This window comes from Triticum urartu, chromosome 7A, assembly GCF_056163025.1.
Source record: "Triticum urartu cultivar PI428250 chromosome 7A, HENAU_Tu73, whole genome shotgun sequence".
Classification (NCBI taxonomy): domain Eukaryota; kingdom Viridiplantae; phylum Streptophyta; class Magnoliopsida; order Poales; family Poaceae; genus Triticum; species Triticum urartu.
This window is the reverse complement of record NC_141879.1, coordinates 181,532,898-181,557,963: the sequence shown is the minus strand read 5'-3', so window position 1 is coordinate 181,557,963 and position 25,066 is coordinate 181,532,898. Positions and strand designations below refer to the sequence as shown.

Genomic DNA, 25,066 nt, shown 5'->3' with positions numbered 1-25,066 from the left:
ATATCTAATTCATCTATAACTAAAAGTATAAAAAACTAACTCATCATCTAACATTAATATCTAGATATTTCCATCTAATTCATCTGACATTTGACATTAATATCTAACATATATTTCTATCTAATTCATCTAACATTTGACATTAATCATCTAACATTTGACATTAATCTAACATTTATATAAATTAAAAGTGTAAAAAATTGTCTCTGTTTGTGTGTGTGTGTACTGTGTGTGAGAGAGAGGGCGGCGGCGCGCGGCAGGGGGTCAGGCGGTCGATCTTACAGTGAGGCGACGATCAGCGATGCGAGGCGACGGGGACGGGCTGGGCGGCGACGGGGCACGCGCGACGGGGGCAGGCTGGGGCGGACGGGGCGGGCCGGGGCGACGACGGGGCCAGATGGGCTGGGACGGCGACGACGGGGGCGGCGACGAGGAGCGCGCGACGGGGGCGGCGGCGACGGGGATGGGCGCGACGAAGTAAATGAACAAAAACTAACTGTAATTTTCGTAAGTGCTGTATATATAGGAGGGGCCTTTAGTATCGGTTGGAGCCACCAACCGGTACTAAAGGTCAAATTTGGCCAGGCCAAGCGGCGGGAAGCGACCCCCTTTAGTACCGGGTCGTGACTGCAACTGGTACTAAAGACCCCTCTCTAGTACCGGTTGGAGCCAAGAACCGGTACTAAAGGGGGTGCACTTCCACCCGCGGTGCACAAAGTTTAGTTTCACCTCGCCGGGCGAAGGGCAGCCGCACTGGTTTATAAACCCAACCGCGGCTACTCCTTCGAGCTCCTCTCTAAAGCATGCTTCTGGGCCTAACTTTGGCGTGCTGCCCTGTGAGCCTGCTGGGCCTTATGGGCCCGCATATCCACGCCCAAGGCCGAGCAGGCCCACTGGCAGCACGCAAATATTTTTTATATAGTTTTTTTCTTTTCTTCTTTATTTATTTTCTTCTATTTATTTCTGAGTAGTTTTTGCTGTATTTAGAGTTTCTTTGTGAATATTTTTGCTTTAGGTACAAAAAATTACAAACTTTCTGTTAGTGTCAGTAGTTTCCAAATTTGAATAGTTTAAATTTGAATTATTTGAAATTTGTGTGAATCACTAGTTTGTGAATAACTTAACTTTAAAAATAGATTTTTCAGTGATTCTTTTTTCTCATGTTAAATTTCCGTAACTCTCTCTACTTTTTTAACATATGAGTTTAAAAAGTCTAAAGTTGTAAGTTTGAAAAAAATAAAGTGCCTTTGTAACAAATGAGTTTTCTTCCGAAACCCTGATACTTTGAAAGAGAGTGTCCAGTTTGTACACGAAGTGCACCCAGTTTTTGTCGTAACCCTCTCTACTTTTTTGCACATGCTATGTGGATGAAATGATGATACCGTCCCAAATTTCAACCTTTTCAGAGTTCATTTGTAGTGATTTTCAATTTCAGGGTCATTTAGCTCAAAACAAATCAGTAAATGCATGAAAATAGCAGATGAAGGCACAAAGGGTTGAAAGTTGACGACGTGGCTTTGAATGGTGCATAATGAATGCATAAAAAGTCTGGAGTTGTAATAAGTTTAAAAAAATGAAGTGCCTTTGTAACAGGTGAGTTTTCGTCTGAAACCCTGATACTTCGGAAGAGAGTGTCCAGTTTGTACATGAAGTGCACCCAGTTTTTGTCGTACCCTCTCTAATTTTTTGCACATGCTATGTGGGTGAAATGATGATACCATGCGAAGTTTCAACCTTTTCAGAGTTCATTTGGAGTGTTTTTCAATTTCAGGGTCATTTAGCTCAAAATAAATCAGTAAATGCATGAAAAATAGAAAATGAAGGCAGAAAGGGTTGAAAGTTGATGACGTGGCTTTGAATGATGCATACTGAACGCAAAAAAAGTTGGAGTTTTAAAACATGTAAAAAATATACATAAAAATACATTGATCATCAATGATCTTTTGTGTATAATCTAAATTGTCAATAGGAATCTTCGCCGGTTTATTGCGGCCACAGATCCTACACATAGAGTTCAATGAAGACCAAGTGGTTGTGATAGTTTGAGCAGTAACATATTTAAGGTGGTAAAAACCCTCTTAGAGAAGTGAGGCGGGACTAAAAAACCGCTACATGGCGAAACTTTAGCACCGGTTTGTGGCATGAACCAGTACTGAAGGGGCTGGTGGGGCCACAGTTTGCCACAAACTCTTTAGTACCGGTTCGTGGCACGAACCAGTACTAAAGGTTCTCCACGAACTGGTACTAATGAGTGCCGCCCGCCTAGCCATTTGAACCGGCACTAATGATCACATTAGTGCCGGTTCAGCTACAAACCGGGACTAATGTGCTTCACATTAGGCCCTTTTCTATTAGTGAGTTTTGTTGATCACTAGCCGGATATGCTCTAATTTTGTTGATTACTAGCTGGATATGCTTTAGTTTTGTTGATCACTAGCCGGACATGTATTGTTTTATTACTCACAAACGGATATGCATTGTTTCTCTTTTGTAGCCTACTCATGCTTCTGTGGTGTACAAGAAGTTGGAGAAGAAGTCCTTCACCGTCATGCATTATTGGTTGAAGTTGAATGCACAGCCGAAGTGGAACCTTTTCATTGCCATGACCGCCGCCCAAGCCAACGACAAATAAACCGGTGACCCTACCAACCCAGCCCAAGAACCGTCGAAAAAGGTTAGAAGAAATCTCCGGGAAAAGAAGTGAGAGGAGAGGGCGAAGCGAGAAGGTGCAATGGCCAAGCCGACGGAGAGGTTCGAGGAGATCTTGGCAAAGAAGGAAGATGCATGTGTGAGGCGCTCGAACATCAAGAACGAGCGGAAAGGCGGAGAGGTTCAATCAGTTGATGGATGCGACGGAGAAGAAGATCAAGCTCAAAGAGAGGAGGACCATGATCGAGGAGAGGAAGGCAGCGCTTGAGGAGAAGAAGGCCACGCTCAAGGAAAAGAGGGTGAAGATCGCCGCCAATGCGGAGGATGCCAAGATGTTGACCTTGAATATCAACTCTTTGGATGCCGACGCTAGAATTATCGTGCAATCCGTCCGCTATCAGATGCTGGAGCGACAGAAAGATCAATTGGCGGCGGCGCAAGATGAAGACGTGGCGGAGGCGGAGGCGGAGGTGGACGCGGAGGCTGCCTACGCGGCGTCGACGGCACCTCTTGATCGGGAACCATCTTGCTGGAATGGCTGGTCCGGTGCGGCAGAAATGCACGAATTGTCAGACTGTTTTTTTTTTGTGTGGATTCAGTCATGTACAAATTAAGCATATTTGCCTCCTTTTGGTTGTGATCGGGGACGCGATCCGACGCGAGTGTGATCCGATGCGTTCAACATAGATTTGAATTTGAAGCGAACAGAATGCGGCTACAGTTGGATGGCTGCCTCCCGCATCTGTGTCCGCAAACTGATCCTCCTATTCACGGACGGGTGCGGGAGGTTTTTGTGGGTTGCCATTGTAGATGCCCTTAGATATCATTTTAATTCACGTGTAATTGTTTTATTTTGCCACTGTGTGACTGATATCTGAATCTTATGAAACCCTTCGTTCGTAATTAATGAAATGCCTTGCTCTAATTAGGGATGGGCGATGACTATGGCATGTCTTCAGCTCGCTACAATGCTTACATTTGTCGTTAGATGGTCTACGGATATAAATATAGCTTTTACTTCTGATATTCTTTTTACTACCTTCAAAGTTGATGAATAGATAGAAAAAATATCTCAAAAAAAAAAGAAATGCCCACACAGTACTCTCTCTGAAACATAGCTATAGCTGCCGTCACGAGGCAGCGCAACAAAAATATTCTACGGCCATCAATTTCCTAGGCCATTTTCTCTTTTGATGATAACCCAAGGCCATTGTTTCACGAGCGAACAGCAGAGTAATCCATTTCTCTGCCTTTTCGAGCAGTGTATTCACTCCCGACATCCAGGCAGTAGCAAAATTTACACGTCCGAAAAGAGATTTTTTGTTGTTGTTGTTGTTGTTTTTTCGTCATTTCATGGAGCTCTCGTCGGTCCGGGAATGAGATGACCGGCCACGGCCGTCGTCCGTCTGTGGTGGCTAAATTTCGTGTTTTAATCTTTTTCTGATATCTATTTAAAATCTGATCTAGTTTAATAAAATTTTGAGATCTGATCTTTTTGCTACCGTCAAGGTTCATGGCGATAGAGTCTAACAGCCTATCGTCAAAGTCTCTGACGATAGGGTTGCATGCCCCACCGTAAAATTTTCCTAAGTGTTGAATACAGTACGTGCTCGTACCTACCGCCAAGCATCTTGACGGTAGGATTGTACAGGCTACCACCAGTATGTTTGGCGGTAGAGATGTTTCCTACTGCCATAAACCCTGACGATAGCAAAAGGGTTAGATCTCGATTTTTCTAAATTAGGGCCAAATCTTGAATAGGTTTCAGAAAAGGGTTGCCGCCCGTTGTAACCGACGCACAGTCGGGCCACCGTGGTCATAAAGACTCGACCCCTCCACCTCCCGCTGCCGGCTGCCACTGTTCACCCTATAAATAAGCCCGTCCATCGCCGCCTTCCCTCAGCCCGCCTCCCGTCCAGCTCCCATCGCGCCCCACTCACCAAAGCTCGGCTTTCGAAACGTACCGAAGCTCCACCATCCTTTGCTTGCTTCCACTGGAGCGCTGCCTTGGCCCGGCGTGCTCGTGCCGCGGCGTTCGTGCGTGCGCGCGGTAGCTAGCTAGCTCGTGCGGCGCGATGGGCAGGCTGGGGTCGAAGAGGAGGGTGGGGGAGGAGACGGAGATGGAGGTGGTCGAGGAGGAGGAGAAGGAGTACGAGGTGGAGGAGGTGCGCGACCGGCTCCAGTCGTCGCGGAACAGCCGGCTGGCGCTCTTCGGCTCCGACCTCCGGCTCGGCCCGCGCCGCCGGCGCCCCCCTCGCCGCCCCGCCGTCGACGGCGAGGACGGGTTCTTCCACGACCACATCATCCTCCCCGACAACAAGTACGTAGCAGCAACAACAGCACACGCCCCACCTCCCTCCCCGGCTCTCTCCATTTTCCTTCCTGGCTTCTCGATGCTTCCGCGCGCACGCTGGCCGTCGCGCCGGCGTGTTCTGGAAGCTCGATCGGTCGTTTTGCTGTTGCTACAATTACAAACACAAGCAGTTTCTCAATAAAATAAAATAAACCCAAGCCGCAGAAGTACTCCTATTTTCCCCCTCGTAATTTCTGGTTTTACTCTGGCCTCATCCAATCGTTCCCGTTCCGTCCAACAGTGTGTGCATTGTTCCTGACCGCGATCCAGTCGTTTGTTGATGAGCTCGCCAGCAGGGTGCGCCGTGAGCAGGCAAGCTTGCTTCGTCGGCAGGCAGGCAGCCACATGTAGCATAGCATGTAGGTGTAGGTAGCTACAGCTACGCCGGCGTTCACGGGATCGTGTCCGGGGGCCATAGAAACCGGGATAGCAGATTGCTTTTGCTTTACTAGCTTCCCTTTTCCGCGTCCCGATTCTAGTCGGGTTAATTTTTTCAGTTCTTTTGAGCTAGAAGCATGCCTGCTCGCAGAGATCGTTTGTCTAGATAAATGCGCCGGGAAATAGACAGCACAATTTAACTTCCCTTTTTTTTTTCTTTTTCCACGGCTTGATAAACTATGGCCTGATAAAAAGGAGGGATGCGATCGACATGCTGTGGTCGGAGAAAATTGATTGTCTCCTTCCATGAAAATGAAAGTGAGATACAGTTTTTTGTTTGTTTGAATATATACAAGGGTGAAATGTTGTCCCGTGAATCTGAAAAGAAGGGTGGAAGCTAGTGGCACCCTGATGAATTATCCCATGAAAGACCCGGGCCCTTTCATTATCCGCTTTTAGCCCCGTACGTGGATGATATGAGAGAGTACCCAAAGCACTCCACAGAAAATCGTTTCGTGACTCTCGTCTTTCTACTACCTCTCCTTTTCTTTCCTGGTTTTTCAAAACCTTCAACTTGGGATATGTTTAGCACGGCGTGCAAGAAGAGCAGAAAATCGTACGGTATATATATGGTTTATGCATCGTCCAGATGCAGAGGCCGGGGTTACATCCTTCTTTTCAAAAAAAATATATGCAGGCATACACATCAGTAAAATTTTCCTAAAAGAAAAAGTATTCGGTAAATTAGCAGAGGATTTAAGCCGCGTCAACTACGTGCGCATATGCATATAGCTGTTATCACCAGCTATACATACCAATCCAAGTATAGCACAGAGGTCTCTGCTTACCACAACATGACAAGTAGGCTATATATATGGCTTGCACGAGCAAGCTTCCTCCTCCGCGCCAACCAGGTGTGCGGCCGCCTGGTTCTCGCCAACGTACGTCGTGCTCCCCAAATCCCATTTCGTTTCTTGGCTGACTTGGCCAGGTTCATAGTTTGAACCGCCTAAAGTATTCATCAGGATGACCGGGTTGGTTTAGCGCCGCTAATCCGGCGGTGAGGTAGCTGGAGTCGTTATCCCGGGGGAAATATTTAACTGGGTGTGCTTAGAGCAGCAATCAGTTCTGCGGCCATGTGTGGGATCTCTTGACAGCTAATCCATGGGCATGATGTGGACAGTGTTAGCATAATCAGACAGAATTGGTGACATCCAGTTCGTATATAAAACGTCTTAGTACATTTGTTTACAGAGCGAGTCGCATATACCGTAAGACATTTGCAATGTCTTCCCTCCTCGATGTCTTGACTTTTTTTTTCGAGAAAGTCTCCGACTTGTCGTAACTGTGTGCTCATGACTAAAATTTTAAGTTCAGCAGGGCTATAGATTATTACAGCTGAGCGTGTACGCTCTGTGGTTATGTAAAAGTGGCACTACGAGTACATGAAAATTGCAAAATAATAATAATCTGATGATGTACTATAAAGTAAAATGGATGTGATTGTAACAGATCTTGTTAGAGATGAGGTGGCTCCGTGACAGACGCATCGTCATTTAAATTTATTTCGCGCCAAGTGGTTCCGATCGACCCAATTAGTTTACCACTAGTATGAGTACCGTTGGAGGATCGGTGCACAGGAGGAACCCACTCATGGCCACATCACCCACCCCTGACATGCTCATGTGCATCATGGAGTATGCGTGTGATCTCACCGAAGACAACTGGTTAACACTGTGTGCACCAATCCTTAAACATCGGGCACGTTTGGCCTAATTAATGCTTTAATGCTTTTGACCTAATTTGCAAAGGCAGTGTAGTGTGTGGTTCTAGGCTTCTACAGTAGCCACTCTCCCAATCAACTTGACATTTTTCAGAGAGCAAATTGTATGATTGTCAGTCAGTAACTGTGGTAAATAAATTAAAGTCGGTTTTTATGTAATCTTTTGCTCCCTTCAACAAATCACAAATGGACATTTTACTATGGCAACAGCAGGAGGGTGTCAATTTACTGATATGTCTCCCTGCAGGTGGTATCTGCTATGGACCAAGTTCATACTGGTTTGGGCGGTGTACAGTTCCTTCTTTACGCCCTTCGAATTCGGCTTCTTCCGGGGCCTCCCCGACAAACTGTTCGTCTTGGACATAGTTGGGCAGATTGCCTTCCTCATTGATATTGTTCTCAAGTTTTTCGTGGCCTACCGCGACCCCGACACGTACCGCATCGTACGCAATCCGACCTCTATTGCCCTCCGGTAAATATTTCCTCATCTTATGCTTGAAAGTGCACTACAATAACCGGAAAATGCCCTGCATTATTATAAACCATCCGAATCATTAAAATGGTGGATCTCAAGAATGATATGCTGGACCTCTCAATTATTTTTATATTGCTGACATGGAAGTGCTTACTGTGTTGCCTTGCTGTACTTTAACTTTTACTTCTCTCTTAATAAAGTCAGCTACGGCCTTTCGAAATGAAAATGCTTTTCCAGAAGGGCATTTGCATGTTCTACATTTAACTTTATTCTTGCAATATTATAGTAGGGCATTTGCATGTTGTACATTTAACTTTATTCTTGCAATATCATATTAAGGCTTTTGCTTTGTGTACTTTCTGGAACATGTCATGCAATAATTCAAACCTGACTTCTAACCTCTGATTTATTTGCTCACTTGATCCAGGTACTGCAAATCAAGCTTCATTTTTGATCTCCTTGGTTGCTTCCCATGGGATATTATCTACAAGGTTACCCTTTGCTAATATTTTTCATTTCTAGTTAGTTGACATGTTGAAATTTTCTGCTCACGGTTTATATCATGAACTGAAAAACAGGCTTGCGGCAGTAAAGAAGAAGTAAGATACCTATTGTGGATCCGTTTAACACGAGCTTTGAAGGTAACAGAGTTCTTCAGGGATCTGGAAAAGGATATCCGCGTGAATTATCTGTTCACAAGAATAGTGAAACTCATAGTTGTGGAGATCTACTGCACACACACAGCAGCCTGTATCTTCTATTACCTGGCCACAACGCTACCCGAGTCAATGGAAGGAAATACATGGATAGGGAGTTTGAAGTTGGGGGAGTACAGCTATGATCATTTCAGGGAGCTTGATCTTATCAAGCTTTATACCACCTCACTGTACTTTGCAATCGTCACAATGGCGACTGTTGGTAAGTTTTGGTCTCATGTTGCCTTGCCATCTCAGTTTTCTCAGAAACTTGGAATGTGTTCCGTATCCTGAAATGCTGAGACCTTTTCCCTCTGCAGGTTATGGTGACATTCATGCTGTAAATGTCAGGGAAATGATATTTGTCATGATCTATGTCTCCTTTGATATGATTCTTGGCGCTTACCTCATCGGTAACATGACTGCGCTTATCGTCAAAGGCTCGAGAACCGAGCGATTCAGGGACAAAATGAAAGAAGTCATCAGGTATATGAACAGGAATAAACTTGGGAAAGAGATAAGGGAACAGATCAAGGGGCATCTGAGGTTGCAGTATGAGAGCAGCTACACTGAAGCTTCTGTACTTCAGGATATCCCTATTTCAATTCGTGCAAAGGTAACGAGTTATATTTTGGATCTCTTCCTATCCTTCTGTGATACTGTTCTAACTTCTGAGGCTCTGATGCTAATGCTTCGCAAGTATTTATATCTTTACATGGAGTATCAACTGTGTTCTCTGTAGTGATTGATGGTAAATGTTATTGTGTCTGCAGATTTCTCAAACACTGTATAAGCCATATGTTGAAAGCACTCCACTGTTCAAAGGCTGCTCAGCAGAATTCATTCAACAGATTGTAAGTATTCCTTTCTCGGCCAAAATTATGTATGCTGATATATTGTGTGAAATAAAGTTTGAAAAATATCCCGAAGATCTCTCTAACGTGTTCTTGCTCCTGGCAGGTCATCAGACTCCAAGAAGAGTTCTTCCTACCAGGAGAGGTTATTTTGGAGCAAGGCAGTGCAGTTGATCAGATATACTTTGTCTGTCACGGTGCGCTGGTGAGTTCAGGCCTAGTGATAGTTGCCCAATTCTTTCATACATACTTTAGTAACCAGACAGGTTTGCTTATGGAGTTCCTTTTGGACCAAACTATCACTTACTGTACAATTCCTATGCTATTCAGGAAGGTGTTGGCATCGGCGAAGACGGTCAAGAGGAGACTATTTTGATGTTGGAGCCTGAGAGTTCTTTCGGAGAAATCGCTATCCTTTGCAACATCCCACAGCCATACAGTGTTCGTGTTTGCGAACTTTGCAGGCTCTTGCGGCTCGATAAGCAGTCATTCACAAACATACTGGAGATCTACTTTGTCGACGGAAGGAAAATTTTGAGCAACCTCACTGATGTACGCAACCGTAAACAATCAGCAAAACAGCCGTTACATCATAACAATCTATACTGGAGATTTTTTTTTACTGATTTGCTGCCTGCCTGTCTTTGACTGCAGAACAATGAATATGGCGGACGAGTCAAACAAATAGAATCAGATATCACATTCCACATAGGGAAGCAAGAGGCAGAGCTGACCTTGAGAGTAAACAGTGCTGCCTTTTACGGTGACCTTAATCAGCTCAAGGGTTTAATCCGGGCAGGAGCCGATCCAAAGAATACCGATTATGACGGGCGGTCTCCTTTGGTAAGGACAGCTTAGAATTTCATGTGATCAACATGAATGTTGTGTTGTACTACCTTATATTGATCATCAGTAATGTATGTCTCATGTAACCATCGTCTTCTTCACAGCATCTTGCAGCTTCCAAAGGGTACGAAGACGTTGCGCAGTTCCTCATCCACGAAGGGGCTGATATCGATCTTGCCGGTATGTCCACTCAGTTTGATGCCATCTCTGCTGCCGTTTCTCCAGGTTTCACAATGCAGTGACTGATCACACATTTTGTGCACTTGCTTTGGTTTTTGTTCGAAACCAGACAAATTTGGGAACACGCCACTGCTGGAGGCAGTGAAGCAGGGGCATGACCGGGTGGCCGCGCTGCTCTTCGGCAGAGGAGCCAAGCTGAACCTCGAGAACGCCGGCAGCCACCTCTGCATGGCGGTGTCGAAGGGGGACTCCGACTTCGTTCGGAGGGCTCTAGCCTACGGCGCTGACCCAGACTCGAAGGACTACGACCACCGCAGTCCTCTCCACATAGCCGCCGCAGATGGCCTGTACATGATGGCCAAGATGCTGGTAGACGCAGGCGCAAGCGTGTTCGCAACCGACAGGTACCAGTACCACAATCAAGCTTGAAACCACCATGTCTGCTGTCTGCAACATTGCTCATGATGGTAGAGCCTGACATTGCCATGTGTGCAGGTGGGGCACTACGCCACTGGACGAAGGGCGAAAGTCGGGTAGCAAGCCGCTGATGATGCTGCTGGAGCAGGCAAAAGCCGACGAGCTGTCCAAGTTCCCCGCCCGCGGTGAAGAAGTGAGAGGCAAGTTCAGAAGCATCACAGCCTCTGTCAGTGAAACCACCACTTGCGCAACGTTCATTTCTGACCTCTGCAAAATTTCTCCTGATCACAGATAGAATGCACCCGCGACGATGCTCCGTGTTCCCCAACCATCCGTGGGACGATGGCGCCGGGCGCAGAGAGGGGGTGACGCTGTGGATCCCACACACGATCGACGGGCTCATCAGGTCGGCGCAGGAGAAGCTGGGCTTGTCCGGCTCAGGCCTGCGCCTGCTCGGCGAGGACGGCGCGAGGGTGCAGGAGGTCGACATGGTCCATGATGGCCAGAAGCTCTATCTGGTCGGAGGCGATGACGGCACGGGGCAGAGCGAGTAGAAGGCGTGCTATGGAACGGAATAAGAAGAATAGTCATGTTCTTCCAGCAAAATTTTGCTGATCTCTTTTTCCTGCCAGGTATTTATGTAGTGTAGGATTAGCCTCCCATGATTTGCGAGCCTTTTTCGCGTGCCGATTGTTGTACCCATAGGTAGATAAGAAAGAAGGCGAGCCCTTCTCTCCACGATGTACAGATTGTGATGATGGAAATGAGATGTAAATGGAAATGAAATGTGTCAAACAAAGTCCATCCGGAAGTGTGAGAAATTCTTCTGTACTCTCAAGAGAACCCTCGTGTTAGCTAGCGTTTTCGAAGAACTCTTTATGGAGATTCTTTGGAACTGTGGGAACACATCAAAGAAATTTTCTCAACTGTGATTATGAATAGGGACAGAGATAGAATTTTCTGGACTCTAGATAAAAAGGGGATTTACACTGTTAAATCATACTACAGGTTCCTGATTGAAAATGGGGTGAAATACCCGCATAAATTCCTGTGGAAGACTAAGATGCCACCCAGGGTGAAAGTTTTTTTATGGTTGGGTTTGCGCAATAGCATTTTGACTAGGGATAATTTGCTTCGTAGAGGGTGGACAGGAGATAAGACTTGCCACTTCTGAATGCAGAATGAGAGCGTAGCTCATTTGTTTCTGAAATGTTCCATGGCGAAAATGATGTGGAATATTATCCAATGCGCTTTTGATTTGAAACAGGTACCTGGCCCTATACAAGACCTGTTTGGGGTCTGGCTGAAACAGTTTGATAAAAATGAGAAATCTCTGGTGACTGTGGGCATTGTGGCGGTTTTCTGGACCATTTGGAAAGTGAGAAATAGTGTAGTTTTTGATAGAAACAAGGTCTCTGACCCTTGTACAAACCTGATGGTTAAAATGTTGCATGACTGGCTCATTTTGCAGGTAAACCCAAGAAGACGAAGAATAATGATGGAGGGTGTAAGAAGAGTTGAGCAGATTTCAGGAGAAATTTTCGGAGCAACCTTGGGGTGGAGGGTGACGGACAGAATCACTGCCGCGTGACCTGTTTTGCTGGTCCTGCCTTGCAGCTTCATGCTCTGGAACAATTCCCTGTCTTGCTCCTGCTCGATTATCGCCTCTGTCCGTGTTTTAGTTGAACTTGTCTTTCGGATCTAGACTTATGTGTTAGATATTTTGTGATGTTTGTTCCTTTGTTCTAGAGAGCCCGGCTTGTGGGATTTCTCGGGATGGTTTGCCTCTGTGTGTGTGCTCTAGACCTAGTTCCTTTTGCGGGCTGGGAGGTTGCATCCCTGAGAAGTGGGTGGGTGGGTGGGTGCTACTCCCTCCGTTCCGAATCCCTTGCGTCGTCTTTAGGAGTGCGCATCGTGGGATATGCTGATGTGGTGTACGTTCGCAGTGTTATCTGTAATCGGTCTGGTAGTCTATAAGAGCAATTTCAATGGGGCGACCCATTTCGTCTATCCACGTCTGTTTGGATCGGTGCGGACAAAAGTGACGGCCCAACGCGCCGACTAAAACGGATGCGCATCCATTTTTCATCCGCGGGCGACCCATTCCAGGTTCAATTTTGAGCCGGATTTGCGTCGGCGCGGACACGAGACGGACGCGCGCGCGCACCTACTCCTCTCCCCGGGCCCGCCTGTCGGTGGCAGCCACCACCATTTCCCCCCATTTCCCCCAAAAACGCTCCCGCCCGCGCGCGCCCCCGTCCCCCAACCAGTCATGGAGGAAGCCATCGACCTCGACCTCGACCTCGACGCCGCCGCCGGCCTCACCTCCCTCGCCTCGTCCGGCGCCGTCGCCCCCTCCGAGAAAGGCAAGCCTCGTGCCCCGCGCAAGACCACCACGGTGACCAAGCCGAAGAAGGCACTGACGCCCGAACAGCGGGCAAGGGAGTCGGCCAAGAGGAAGGGCCGGAGGCACGACGCAGACGCGAGGGGTGAGGCCGCTGCGCAGGCCGCCGCCGTCGCCGCTGCGCAGCAGGAGTTCACCAACGCCCGCGTCGCCGCAGCAACGAGGGAGGTGCTCTACATGCTTGGGGTAAACCCTAGCCAGCACAGCCTCGTCCAAGCCGCTGTCGCCGCGCCTAGCACCGGCTCGTCGGCGTTTCCTCGAATGGTGATGCCCGACTCACCCCGCGCATCGGCTTGCAACCCGGTCCCCGGCTTCCACGTCTACCCGCAGCCTCTCCGGGGAGTGCTCACCCGACGTGAGCGTGGTCGTGCCTTCCACGCCCGCGCCCGCGCCCATCGACCTCAACGCCACCCCGGTGGTCGGTGGCTCGTCGTCCGGCGGCACAAGGAAACGCGCGTGACAGACGCCGGCCGGCGATCTCCCGAACGCCCGTAACCTGTTCGAGGAAATGCCGTCCGCCATCGACGAGGACTACATGCAACACCTCATCTTCGAGGGTGGTGCGTCGGGCTGGCTACGATCCCGAGGAGACGCAAAGCCAGGACGGCCGAAGGGCGTTCACGCCGGCCGCTGGCTATGATCCCGATCAGGCGGCCTTCATGCGTGATCAGGTCGGCATCGACCTGGACGGCTTCCCCCTCGACCACGAGTTCCCGGAGGACTATGTGCTAGAGGAAGAGGACGAGTGTGACATCGAAGTGGAGCCTTTGTTCGAGGACGAGCTCGCCAACCAAACCGCTGGTCCTAAACCGAAGCGCAAGAGCGAGCGCACGAAGGCGTACATAGCTGCCGAGGACAAGCTTCTTTGCGAGTGTTGGCGAGACATTGGACAAGACCCAAAGACGGGCGCCAAGCAAAAGCATTCGACCTTTTGGACTCGTGTGCACCGCGAGTTTCATGAGCGCAAGAAGTTTCCACCTTACCAATTTGTGAGCACGCGCGGGTGGGTCTCCATTTCCAAGCGGTGGAGGGTGATCCAACAAGAGTGCAACAAGTTTTGCGCCACCCTTGAGAGCGTCAAGGCCCACCCCGTGAGCGGCATCGGCGTGCAAGACATGGTATGCTAGCAAGCCGCCCTCTTTTGTGCCATCAAGATCACTTGCTCATATGCTTGCATGGAAACATTTTGTAGGCATTTCAAGCTTTGGAGGCATTCAAGGTTCAACACAATGGCAAGTGCTTCAACCTCTACCATTGCTATCGGGTCATCAAGGACGAAGAGAAGTTCAAGGCACAATATGCCGCGCTCAAGGCACGTGGGGGGAAGGGCGTCGTGGAGGATGTTGGGGAGGGCGAGCCGGCACGGCCGCGGGGGAAGACCAACTCCAAGAAGGAGGACAAGCGAGATGCGGCCACCAACGCCTTGATCGCAAGCGTGGACGGCATGATGAATAAGGACTCGAGGGAGGAGGAGCGCCAGCGTTTCAAGGCGGAGCAAATGGATGCTTTCATGGAGATCCAAAGGAGGAGGCTTGATCTTGACGCCGAGAAGCAAGCCAAGATGTTCGAGTTCGAGGCGGAGAAGCAAGCCAAGATGCTAGAGATCGAGGCCGCCAACGCCAAGACAAAGGCGAAAGAAGTGGCTCTTGCAAGCATGATGACCGGGGTGGAGATCATGAAGGTGGATCTCAACGCCTTGTCGCCAAGGAAGAGGCCGTGGTTCGAGAAGATGCGGGCCGACATGCTCAAGTTGGACGACGAGTGATCTATGGCGTCGAGGGCCCATCTTTTTTGTATGCCGGCAGGTGTGCCGGCATGACCATGGGAGCTGCGATGGCGTGGTCGAACTCAAGTCCCATCATTTTTTGTGTGCTGGCATATGTGTCGGCCGGCTGGCGAGTGCGCCAGCATGAACTGTGGTGTTTTCTGAAGCCGACATTGTATGCCGGCGCTGGCATGGTGCCGGCATGAGACATGGCCGCTGGCATGATCGGCCGCGGGCCTTCTTTATTTAGAGGTTGAATGCGGACATGAAATGCAAAACTGGACGGGCGGCGGGTGGGTGGCCGATCTAAACGGATAAAAAGCGGACAAATACGCCGTCTGTTTGGGTCGCTCCATTGAAAACTTGTGATTTCTGGTAATGAAAATCGGAGAGGAATTTCCTTTTTCTTCTGCCTTCCTTCCCTTCCTCTCCATGTGCTTTGTGCAGCACGCGTTTGGACAATTCTCTGCATAGTGCGCGACAGCAGAGGTGATGGGCCTGAAAGATCCGGATCAAGGAAATCGGTGATAACACCAGCGATTTGGACTGGTCCATATCCAGCGTCCACAGAAACTTAGCCGGCGCTGCAGGGACTCGAGTCGAGCGAGCTCACCAGTCAGCACTACTCAATTGTCACTACTCCCTGCCCTGGTCTAGTATTCGGCGATGTGTTACCCCAGCAACCGGTGCGACCGGTCGGAATGGCGACGCCTCAATCAAAAGACTAAACAGCTGCTAGCGCCGTTGCAACTGGCCGGCCGACTGACGTCAGGCGCCTCGTGCCGACCTGAGGGAGGCCGTCGTCTTCTCAGTAGCCCGCGCCACGTTTCACCATCGCCACTATAAAGCAAGTAGCCTTCTCCTCCCTCCCGCCCCCCAGCTCAACTTTTTTTTCCTTCGAGCCATCCGCACCCAGCTCCACTTCAGAATCCAAGCTCCACCGCCACCTTTCCGCTGCCACTGCCCGCCGCACTGCGCGTGGGGAGGCCGTTGCCGCCGCGGCGTGCCGATGGCGAGGTCGAGGAGGACGCCGGCGGGGGAGGAGGACGCGGAGAAGGAGTACGAGGTGGACGTGGAGCCCGACCGGTGGAAGTCGTCGTCGTCGCGGAACAGCCGGCTCGAGCTCATGGGCCGCCTCCCCCCGCTCCGCCGCCTAAGCCGCATCCCGGGAGCCGCAGACGCCGACGCCGGGGGCGGGTTCCTCCGCGGCCTCGTCATCCACCCCGACAACAAGTACGTATCGTATCGCTGCCATACGGACACGTCCACCTTCCTCTGCTGCCATACAAACTGAACATACTAGTACCGGCGTACTTCACTCTGTATTCACCGTTGCCATCTCTGAAACCTGAGTTTAGTGTGGTTGATTTCGGAGTTAGAGCTGCAGTGCTTGCAAGGCTGCTGAGGTCACATGATACTTCTACTGATGGATAACTGCAAAATGAAATATAAACACCACACAAAACAAACGTAATCAGGAATTTAGATGAAAGAGATGATGATTTTTTTAAAATAACATCCTTTACAAGAGAAAAAGATGGGGGAAAGCATGTGACATACTGACGAGGCATTGTTGATCGGAGGAAGATGAACCAGATAATGAAATCGAACAATGTCTTTAAAACAAAAGGGAGAAACAGCTTCGATCTGATTGTGCGCCCAAGCCCTATGCATATTACTGCCCTCGACCATTTCATTGTTTTTGTCTCCTAAAAAAAACCAAGAACACATGCACGCGAGCATTCACGCGGCGCCTCTCAAAATTGGAGTCCTGGAAAAATCAAGATTGAACAAACCCATAGTGCCTCGCTATCGACTGGAGGAATAATCCATCATACCACTGAAAGAAAATACACCTTGGTGAGACACGTCGCCACAAAACTGGGTTTGATCCGTGGTGGCCCGAGGGCACAACCGCCACCACTAACCACCCAAGCCATATGCTTGGTTCTTGACCAATTCATCGTTTGCTTCTCTCTTTCCTGCATAAAGACTCAAAACAAGCCAGAAATCGCCACGTCTATCGTCATCTCCACTTTCTTTTTCTCTTCAGCAAGCATCAACCTATTTTAATATGCCATCCAACCTGGGATACTTTTTGACATGTTACATCAACAGATGAACATGTGGTCTAACAACCTGCATGCTCATGTAGCTGTTACGCAGCAACACAATATATAATGGTAGAACCCCATCTGCTTACGACGATATGTCAACTAAACTTAAACTAATAAGCTAACACCAGTAACTTGCCTCCACAATGCCAACCAGGTGTATGGCTACTGCAGTTCAGAGTGTTTCTTTATGATGTCGCTCTGCACTCCAAATTTGATTTGGGTACTTGACAGTTTAGATTGCTGACTTCAAGGGCCTAAAGTACCAGGCTGGCAGCCGCTAATTTGGGTGTAGTTAAAGTAATTTTCTTGAGGAATATTTAAGCTGTTGCGTAGGCCCTGTAGAGTATATCAAAATGTAAAACATTCAGCATGACCTTGCTTCTTAGCCTTGCCCCGGGTGACTGTGACAGATTTTGTTGGAGATAAACTCTGCTGTGCCCAGCAATGCTTAAACAGAGGGCTCATTTGGCCTAGCAACTTCATTTTCACCTAGTTAAGAAAAGCTTTGTGTGTGTGTGTGTGTGTGTGTGTGTGGCTCTTGCTAATTTGACAACCAAAATCAAACTTCATAGCCAACAAATTACATGACTGTAAATTAACAAATTAAAGTTGAATGTTTTGTAAGCTTGGTGCTCAACTGCTCACCCATATTTAAATAAATGCTAGAATTACACTCTTTTGACATAAGCCATGTTAAAGGAATAACGGGTGTGCTAATTAATTGATTTGTGTCCTGCAGGTTGTACCGGTCATGGACTAGGTTCATAGTGGGTTGGGCAGTGTACAGTTCCTTCCTTACACCCTTCGAATTTGGATTCTTCAGGGGACTCCCTAAGAAATTGTTCTTCTTGGACATAGTTGGTCAGATTGCCTTCCTTGTTGATATTGTCCTGAAGTTTCTTGTGGCCTACCGTGACCCTGACACATACCGCATCGTATACAATCCAAACTCTATAGCCCTCCGGTAGTATTCACTTATCCCATGCTTTACCAGTACAACTAAAATAATTAGAAGTTGCACTGCATGATTGCCTTATATTCGCATGATATCCTTTCGATTAATTCCACCAGTTTGTACTTTGTGGAATACGTTATTTGGTAACTCAAATGCGGACGAAGCATGCTTTATGTGTTCTATACACCCAGGTATTGCAAATCAAGCTTCATTTTTGATCTCCTTGGTTGCTTTCCATGGGATGCTATCTACAAGGTAACACACAATTTATGACGCGTTAATGTTTAGCCTGTCTGCTTTTGTTTTCATATGATGAACTGTATACAGGCTTCTGGCCATAAAGAAGAACTGAGATACCTACTATGGATTCGCTTAACACGAGTGCTGAAGGTCAGGGAATTCTTCACAGAATTGGAAAAGGACATCCGTGTGAATTACCTGTTCACAAGAATAGTAAAACTCATAGTTGTGGAGCTCTATTGTACACACACAGCAGCTTGTATCTTCTATTACCTGGCAACAACACTTCCTGAATCAATGGAGGGATATACATGGATCGGGAGCTTGCAGCTAGGAGACTATAGCTATTCCCATTTCAGGGAGATTGATCTTGCCACGCGTTATGTTACATCAATGTACTTTGCCATTGTCACCATGGCAACTGTTGGTAAGTTTTGTTCTCATGTTTCAACAAATAGTTTTGCTTTCCATAACTACTTATTTTAGCCTATATAGTATTTTAAGATGATGATATGGTCTTATTTTTCCTCTGCAGGCTACGGTGACATTCATGCTATAAATGTTAGGGAAATGATATTTGTCATGATTTATGTTTCCTTTGATATGGTTCTTGGTGCTTACCTTATCGGTAACATGACTGCAATGATTGTGAAAGGCTCGGCAACCGAGCGATTCAGGGATAAAATGAAAGAAGTTATCAGGTATATGAACAGAAATAGACTTGGAAAGGACATCAGAGAACAGATCAAGGGGCATTTGAGGTTGCAGTATGAGAGCAGCTGCACTGAAGCCTCTGTACTTCGGGACATTCCTGTTTCTATTCGTGCAAAGGTGATAATAGTTATAATTTGGAGATCTTGCCATTCTTCAGTGATGTAGTTTTAAGACTGTCCTCTCTACAATAGTCAGCTTGCAGTTGGAAGTCTTGTGTCTTCAACAAGGCACATCAAATATGTTCTTGTCTGTTGTGAGTCTTTGACTGATAATATATTTTGTATTTGCAGATTTCTCAAACACTGTACATGCCATACATTGAAAGGACTCCATTGTTCAAAGGATGTTCGGAAGAATTCCTTCAACAGATTGTGCGCGCTGTTTTCACTCTGACAAACTATGCATGTTGACCTGGTGTATAAAGTTGAAGAAGTTCCCAAGATTTTCTAATGTGGCTTTGCTCCTTGCAGGTGATTAGGCTGCAAGAAGAGTTCTTCTTACCAGAAGAAGTTATTTTGGAGCAAGGGAGTGCGGTTGACCAGTTATACTTTGTCTGTCAGGGTGCACTGGTTAGTTCAATCATTAAACAATAATCAAAGCCTAAACCAAATTGGTTAATTATCGAATCATTTGGTTTTCATATGTGTTTACTATTGTGTGTCTTTCCGTAATATACTGGTTATTGTTAAATTCCTTCTGGCGGTTCCACATTTTTATATCTAAGAGTGTGAGTTCCCTAAGCATGGGCGCAAATCTCAGAGCATGAATTCCGACGAATACTAATGGGGTATAGCTACAGAGTGTACACAATCCACAAATATATTACCCACAAATTTTGTGCCGTTGTATATACTCTCAATATTAACATTGTATTCACATATTTTTTGGCACCGCTTGTTTATCTTTGTATTTATAAATGTACTGTCGATTGTGAAAGAAATTCTCTACGTACAATTGTATCATAATAACGCACATGCACCACAACTAAGTTGTTCTTTTCGGGTACATTTCTAATGCCACAAATTGTGTCCCAAGCTAATGGTGCAGTCATTCCTAGCTGAAATTTGACCTTACAACTAGTTATTATCCATCTTAGACAACATATATTCTTCCGTTCAGGAAGGTGCTGCCGTTGGCGAAGATGGTCAAGAGACTATTCTTATGTTGGAGCAAGGGAATTCTTTTGGAGAAATTGCTATTCTCTGCAACATTCCACAGCCCTACACTGTTCGTGTTTGCGAACTTTGCAGGCTCTTACGGTTGGATAAAGAATCCTTCGCGCACATATTGGAGATTTATTTCACTGATGGAAGAAAACTTTTGAGCAATCTTACCGAGGTACACAGTAGAAACAACCAACATGCCATTAATTATTTCATCTAAGTCCAGTATTCATAGATGCTGCATCTTTTTTCTTGATGTGCTATCTCCGACTGCAGAGCGATGAATACGGCAAACGGGTTAAACACATAGAATCAGATATCACTTTCCATATAGGAAAGCAAGAGGAAGAGCTTACCTTAAGAGTTAATAACGCCGCTTTTTATGGCGACCTTCATCAGTTGACTGGCTTAATCCGGGCTGGAGCCAATCCAAAGAATAGTGATTATGATGGGCGGTCTCCTTTGGTACAAATTACTAAGATTTGGTTATATGGTTCTTATCTAATTCAAAACATTTGAACCCTCCATGATGAATATTCCATGCCTGATGTAACCAGCATCTTCATCGCAGCATCTTGCAGCTTCCAGAGGGTATGAAGATATTGTGCAGTTCCTTATCCATCAAGGGGCTGATATCAATCTGACTGGTATGCTCACTCATCGAAATGCATCCTTGCAGCAATTTTCCAGCTTCTTGCATATAAACTTGTATAGTTATGTGATCACACTTTTATGCACTTAATGTTGCTCGATAGCAGATAAATTTGGGAACACGCCCTTACTAGAGGCGGTGAGGCAGGGGCATGATAGAGTGGCCACATTACTCTTCAGCAAAGGAGCCAAGCTGAACCTCGAGAATGCCGGTAGCCATCTCTGCATAGCAGTATCGAAGGGAGACTCTGATTTCATTCGGGGGGCTCTAGCTTATGGTGCTGACCCAAACTCGAAAGACTACGACCACCGCAATCCTCTCCACATAGCCGCTGCAGAGGGCTTGTATATTATGGCGAAGTTGCTGGTAGAAGCTGGCGCAAGTGTGCTCGCAACAGACAGGTACCACCAAATAATACTTCATCTTTTATCTGTGCCATCAATCTTGAAGCCACTTAGAGTGTAATACTTTTGCTAAAGAAGTACTCTGTTTGTAACTTTGAAGGCATGCTTGAGCTTGACATTGCCAATTATGCAGACGCGGTACTACTCCTCTGGATGAAGGACACAAGTCCGGGAGTAAGCCACTTATAATGCTGCTTGAACAGGCGAAAGCCGACGAGCTCTCCAAGTTCCCCACACGAGGCGAAGAAGTGAGAGGCAAGTTCAGAAGCTCGCACCTCTGCGAAAATCACGTGCACATTGTTCATTTATGACAAAAAGAACTTCTGTTGGCAGATAAGATGCATACACGACGATGCTCCGTGTTCCCTTACCATCCATGGGATACTGATGCCAAGCGAAAGGAGGGGGTGATGTTGTGGATTCCTCACACTATCAATGAACTCATCGGGTCAGCCCAGGAGAAGCTGGGTTTGTCCAGCTCATGCATGCGCTTGCTCTGTCAGGATGGCGCGACGGTCCAGGATGTGGACATGGTCAATGACGGGCAGAAGCTCTATCTGGTTGGAGACAAGGACATGGGTGACAGCGAGTAGAAGGTGCACCAATCGCTGAAATAAGAATAATCATATTGTGTTGCATCAAAATTTGTTGTTGTTTTTTGGGTCAGGTATTTCTGAAAGAGTAGCCTATTTCCCCCCTACCTTTTCTGGTATGCTGGCTGGGTGCTGTGCTGTACATAGATATATAAGCAAGGGAATGGCTGGACTGATTCTCGATGTTGTACAAATTATAGTTGAATGGAAATAAAATGTGTAGCTGAAATGAATTGCGCATCAAGATGTCCACAAATTGGTTCCACTCTAAAGTTGAGCTAGTGTTTTGTACTACAATGAGTAAGTGGAAGGACCAAAATATTTTCAGCTAAAATGTAAAATGGAAGTTGGATGTGGATGAATATCTCCACAAAAAAAGGGAAATGTTTATTGTGCACAATTAAGAGAAGAGGACCATGGAGCGTACAAGAGCAAAAATGTTGGGCATGGAACAAAGGCTGCTGCTGTAGTTACCATGTGTTTGTGCAGCGCACTTGACTGTCAGGAAATTTGAGCTGGTTCTCCATTGTTGCTGCGGAACTTCCCCTTTGCTGCTGCTCTTTGGGAACTAGAATGTCTCGCTAGATCTGCACTATCTTGTCATAGCTGCTCATTCTGGTTATCCATGTAGTTGAACCGACTCCAATTCCCTGTTCGTGGCACCATATACCTGTCATGTTCATTAAAACCCCAGTTTTTTAGCTTCGGTACGACTTAACTTGCAGTTCCATCACTGCGTTATTATTTGCATATATGAATAGTAGGCAGGCTCTCTTCTCTGTGTAAAGTCCACAATCATGAACTTGCAGATGTCTGACTTTTCCCTGAATGATGGACCATCACTGTCCAAATATGCAGTTCACAGTATATTAGCCTCTACCCGCAAAAAAAAAAGGTATATTAGCCTCTTCAGCTGATCTAAATAAACCTCTGCTGCTGAGTTTGCTCTGGAAACAGAACAATACTAGTACATCGTTGCTGATAAAATTTTAGTAGGCGTATGTGTAAATATAGAGGGCTGGGAACATGTGCTGCTGAGTTTGCATGGCAGGATTATTGCAGCTTCCCTCTGCTGCTGCTGCTGCGTTGTCTCCTGATCATCCCCAGGGAGACGGCGATCTCTTCGTTATCCGCACCACCATCAAGGACACGCCGTCACCCTGTGCACAACAGTAGCCGGCTCAGCCAACGCACTTCACTTGAAACTCAAAAACTGAGCCAAAATGTGAAGCAGTATGCATATTCGCTTAACAGCCAGATCTGAAGATGGGGGTGCCATCAGTGCGGTATTGTCATTTGCTCAACAGAAGCAATCAAACTATGGAGATCCACTTGGCTGGAAAAACAACCCATGCATGCTAGCAAGATAGAGAGAATGTTCTCTAGATACAACTTCCCTTCATTGATTAATCATGATAAGTTCATGAAATAATTTTACATAGTTACACACCATCATACTACAAGTTTTGTAGTGTGCCCCAAAAAAAGAACGATAGAAGTATTTCACTCTTCTTTGCAGATTCATAAATAAATTCACAGATGCAACAATCAAACGTGTCATACTTGCAGGATATCAAATATCTCGTAAACTTACTACATCAAGGCAAGGTACCGACAATAGATAGAAGACTACTTCTGAATTAAGCCTGACAAGGAAGGAGTATTTGTCAGTCAAAGGTAATTCGTTCCAAAAAAACTGAACACTACACAGGAGCCATTACCCCTGCCTAGATCAATCAACCATTATATAAAGTAAACGCATAAACACACCTCAAGAACAATTACTTCGAGTCTTCGACAGTCCAGCTTAGCTTATGGTAGCCACCACATGTGTTGCATGTTTCTCTTGAATCTCACACAAAGAGTGAAAATGTCACGAAATTTCATACTGGTCTTGTTCATGTAAATCTGAATCTAGCCGGCACTTCCCCTCTGCAAGCTGCTGCATAGTCTTTGGCGAGTTGCGGTGCAGCTTTCTTGTGAGGGCATATGAACTTCTCCATGAATACCTTCTCGCGCAGCACAACTGCAGCATAGTAGTCTCGTCCATGATCTAGCAATCCATTTTCCTTAAGAAACTTTACAGCATAGTACCGGGGCCTTAGCCGGCCCTCTAGGCTGTAAGTGAGCAATGTCAACCGATGAGCAATGTATGCCGGTTCCAACCCAACTTCAGAGACCAGGAACTCTGACTTCCTCTGCAGCAGGTCCTTGGACAACGTCAGCACCATTGGAGCTTTGCAAACAGCAATGCGCACCTCAGCATCCGACCACCTGAACATGTTCTTCAAGTGGTCCACTTTGGCTGTGATCTTCTCCTCGCCGTAGAATGCGACCTGCAGCGCTTGCCTGAACATCCCGGAGCCCCGAGGCACGCCTATGCCTTCGGCGCATGCGACCATTGCCTGGAGACGCTCCAGCTTGGTGCTAAGCAACCATGGCGCGTAGGTGCACAGCTTGGCAATATCGCAAGCGCCGAGCCCGCACTCCTCCAGGAACGCGACGTTGGGCTTGATCACAAGCTCAAGGTCGGACGAGAGAAGGCAGGAGCCGTACTTGAGCGCCCGGAAGAGCTTCTCGGCGGAGCCGAAGAGGTGCAGGTAGTACTGTAGGCTGGAGACGATAGATCTACAACGGAACTGGGCGCCGCCGAGCGAGACGAGGCGCGCGATCTCAGGATGCGAGAGACCGAGGCCGGTGAGCCCGAGGACGACGGGGGCCAGGGTCCTCTCCACGCCGGCGCAGAGGAACTTGGGGTCCTTGGCGACGAGGGCGGCGACGTGAGCGCTGGAGAGGCCGAGGCCGGCGAGGAAGGCGAGGACGGCGTCGGGATTAGAGGGGGACCTGAGGTGGTTGAGCTTGGCGGAGGCCTTGAGTGCCTGGGCCCCGGTGAGGCCGCAGGTGTCGACGAGGTAGTTCTCCACCGCGAAGCTAGGGTTCGGGGAGACGACGGGCGCGGCGGCAGAGATGAGGCGGCGGAGCTGGGAGACGGGAGAGGCGGGCCGAGACGAGAGGAGCTGGGTGAGGACGCAGCGCCGAAGCCGGAGCATGGCGGCGCGGCGGCGGGGGTGGGGAAACGAGCTGCTGGTTGGTGAAAGCAAACTCTTTTTTTTTTTTTTGAGGGGTTGGTGAAAGCAACTCAGGAAGGAATTCCACGGGCCTTCTCACTCCATGAGTGAAATGGGCCTTTTCACTCCATGCGCTCCAAATGAGCGCAACGTTTTTTTCTTCTGAAAGTTCAAATCAAGCCCAACGGTTATTAGGGCATGTACAATGGTTGATAAGTTAGTCTTATCTTAAATCCTGCATGTAATTTAGATATGACAAAAAATATGTCTGTAATGGGTCATCTCTTAGCCCTATCTTCAATAACTAGTTATTCCTAAAAATATGGTGAGACATATTGTGCTAAGAAATCATCTCTCGTCT

General features: G+C 47.4%; 3 protein-coding genes across 6 annotated transcripts; 2 read left to right on the top strand and 1 right to left on the bottom strand.

Moving 5' to 3' along the window:
- The first annotated feature begins 4,532 nt into the window (after positions 1 to 4,532).
- Positions 4,533 to 11,451, top strand: LOC125518775 (potassium channel KOR1). The gene is made up of 13 exons (XM_048683644.2): positions 4,533 to 4,969; positions 7,411 to 7,635; positions 8,066 to 8,129; positions 8,217 to 8,556; positions 8,654 to 8,949; positions 9,107 to 9,187; positions 9,294 to 9,392; positions 9,518 to 9,739; positions 9,842 to 10,030; positions 10,138 to 10,213; positions 10,323 to 10,617; positions 10,709 to 10,830; positions 10,922 to 11,451. The coding sequence occupies exons 1-13, from the start codon at positions 4,725 to 4,727 to the stop codon at positions 11,182 to 11,184; spliced, it is 2,517 nt and encodes an 838-aa protein (XP_048539601.1). The 5' UTR covers positions 4,533 to 4,724; the 3' UTR covers positions 11,185 to 11,451.
- Positions 11,452 to 15,690: 4,239 nt separating this feature from the next.
- Positions 15,691 to 21,877, top strand: LOC125521678 (potassium channel KOR1). 2 transcript variants are annotated; one of them, XM_048686730.2, is made up of 13 exons: positions 15,691 to 16,032; positions 17,656 to 17,880; positions 18,063 to 18,126; positions 18,199 to 18,538; positions 18,647 to 18,942; positions 19,116 to 19,196; positions 19,296 to 19,394; positions 19,945 to 20,163; positions 20,265 to 20,453; positions 20,560 to 20,635; positions 20,747 to 21,041; positions 21,178 to 21,299; positions 21,378 to 21,877. In XM_048686730.2, the coding sequence occupies exons 1-13, from the start codon at positions 15,809 to 15,811 to the stop codon at positions 21,635 to 21,637; spliced, it is 2,490 nt and encodes an 829-aa protein (XP_048542687.2). In that variant the 5' UTR covers positions 15,691 to 15,808; the 3' UTR covers positions 21,638 to 21,877. The 2 variants fall into 2 exon arrangements, with proteins under 2 accessions (XP_048542687.2, XP_048542686.2); XM_048686729.2 differs by having other exon boundaries at positions 20,744 to 21,041.
- On the bottom strand, positions 16,400 to 24,782 carry LOC125521679 (uncharacterized). 3 transcript variants are annotated; one of them, XM_087534543.1, is made up of 7 exons: positions 23,408 to 24,782; positions 23,232 to 23,283; positions 22,112 to 22,797; positions 21,416 to 21,652; positions 20,345 to 21,321; positions 16,656 to 20,258; positions 16,400 to 16,570 (listed from the first exon to the last, which is right to left on the bottom strand). In XM_087534543.1, the coding sequence occupies exon 1, from the start codon at positions 24,685 to 24,687 to the stop codon at positions 23,536 to 23,538; it is 1,152 nt and encodes a 383-aa protein (XP_087390669.1). In that variant the 5' UTR covers positions 24,688 to 24,782; the 3' UTR covers positions 16,400 to 16,570; positions 16,656 to 20,258; positions 20,345 to 21,321; positions 21,416 to 21,652; positions 22,112 to 22,797; positions 23,232 to 23,283; positions 23,408 to 23,535. The 3 variants fall into 3 exon arrangements, with proteins under 3 accessions (XP_087390669.1, XP_048542689.1, XP_087390670.1); XM_048686732.2 differs by having other exon boundaries at positions 16,400 to 16,639; positions 20,160 to 20,258; XM_087534544.1 differs by lacking the exons at positions 16,400 to 16,570; positions 16,656 to 20,258; positions 20,345 to 21,321; positions 21,416 to 21,652; positions 23,232 to 23,283 and having other exon boundaries at positions 22,412 to 22,797.
- Between the last annotated feature and the right edge of the window lie 284 nt (positions 24,783 to 25,066).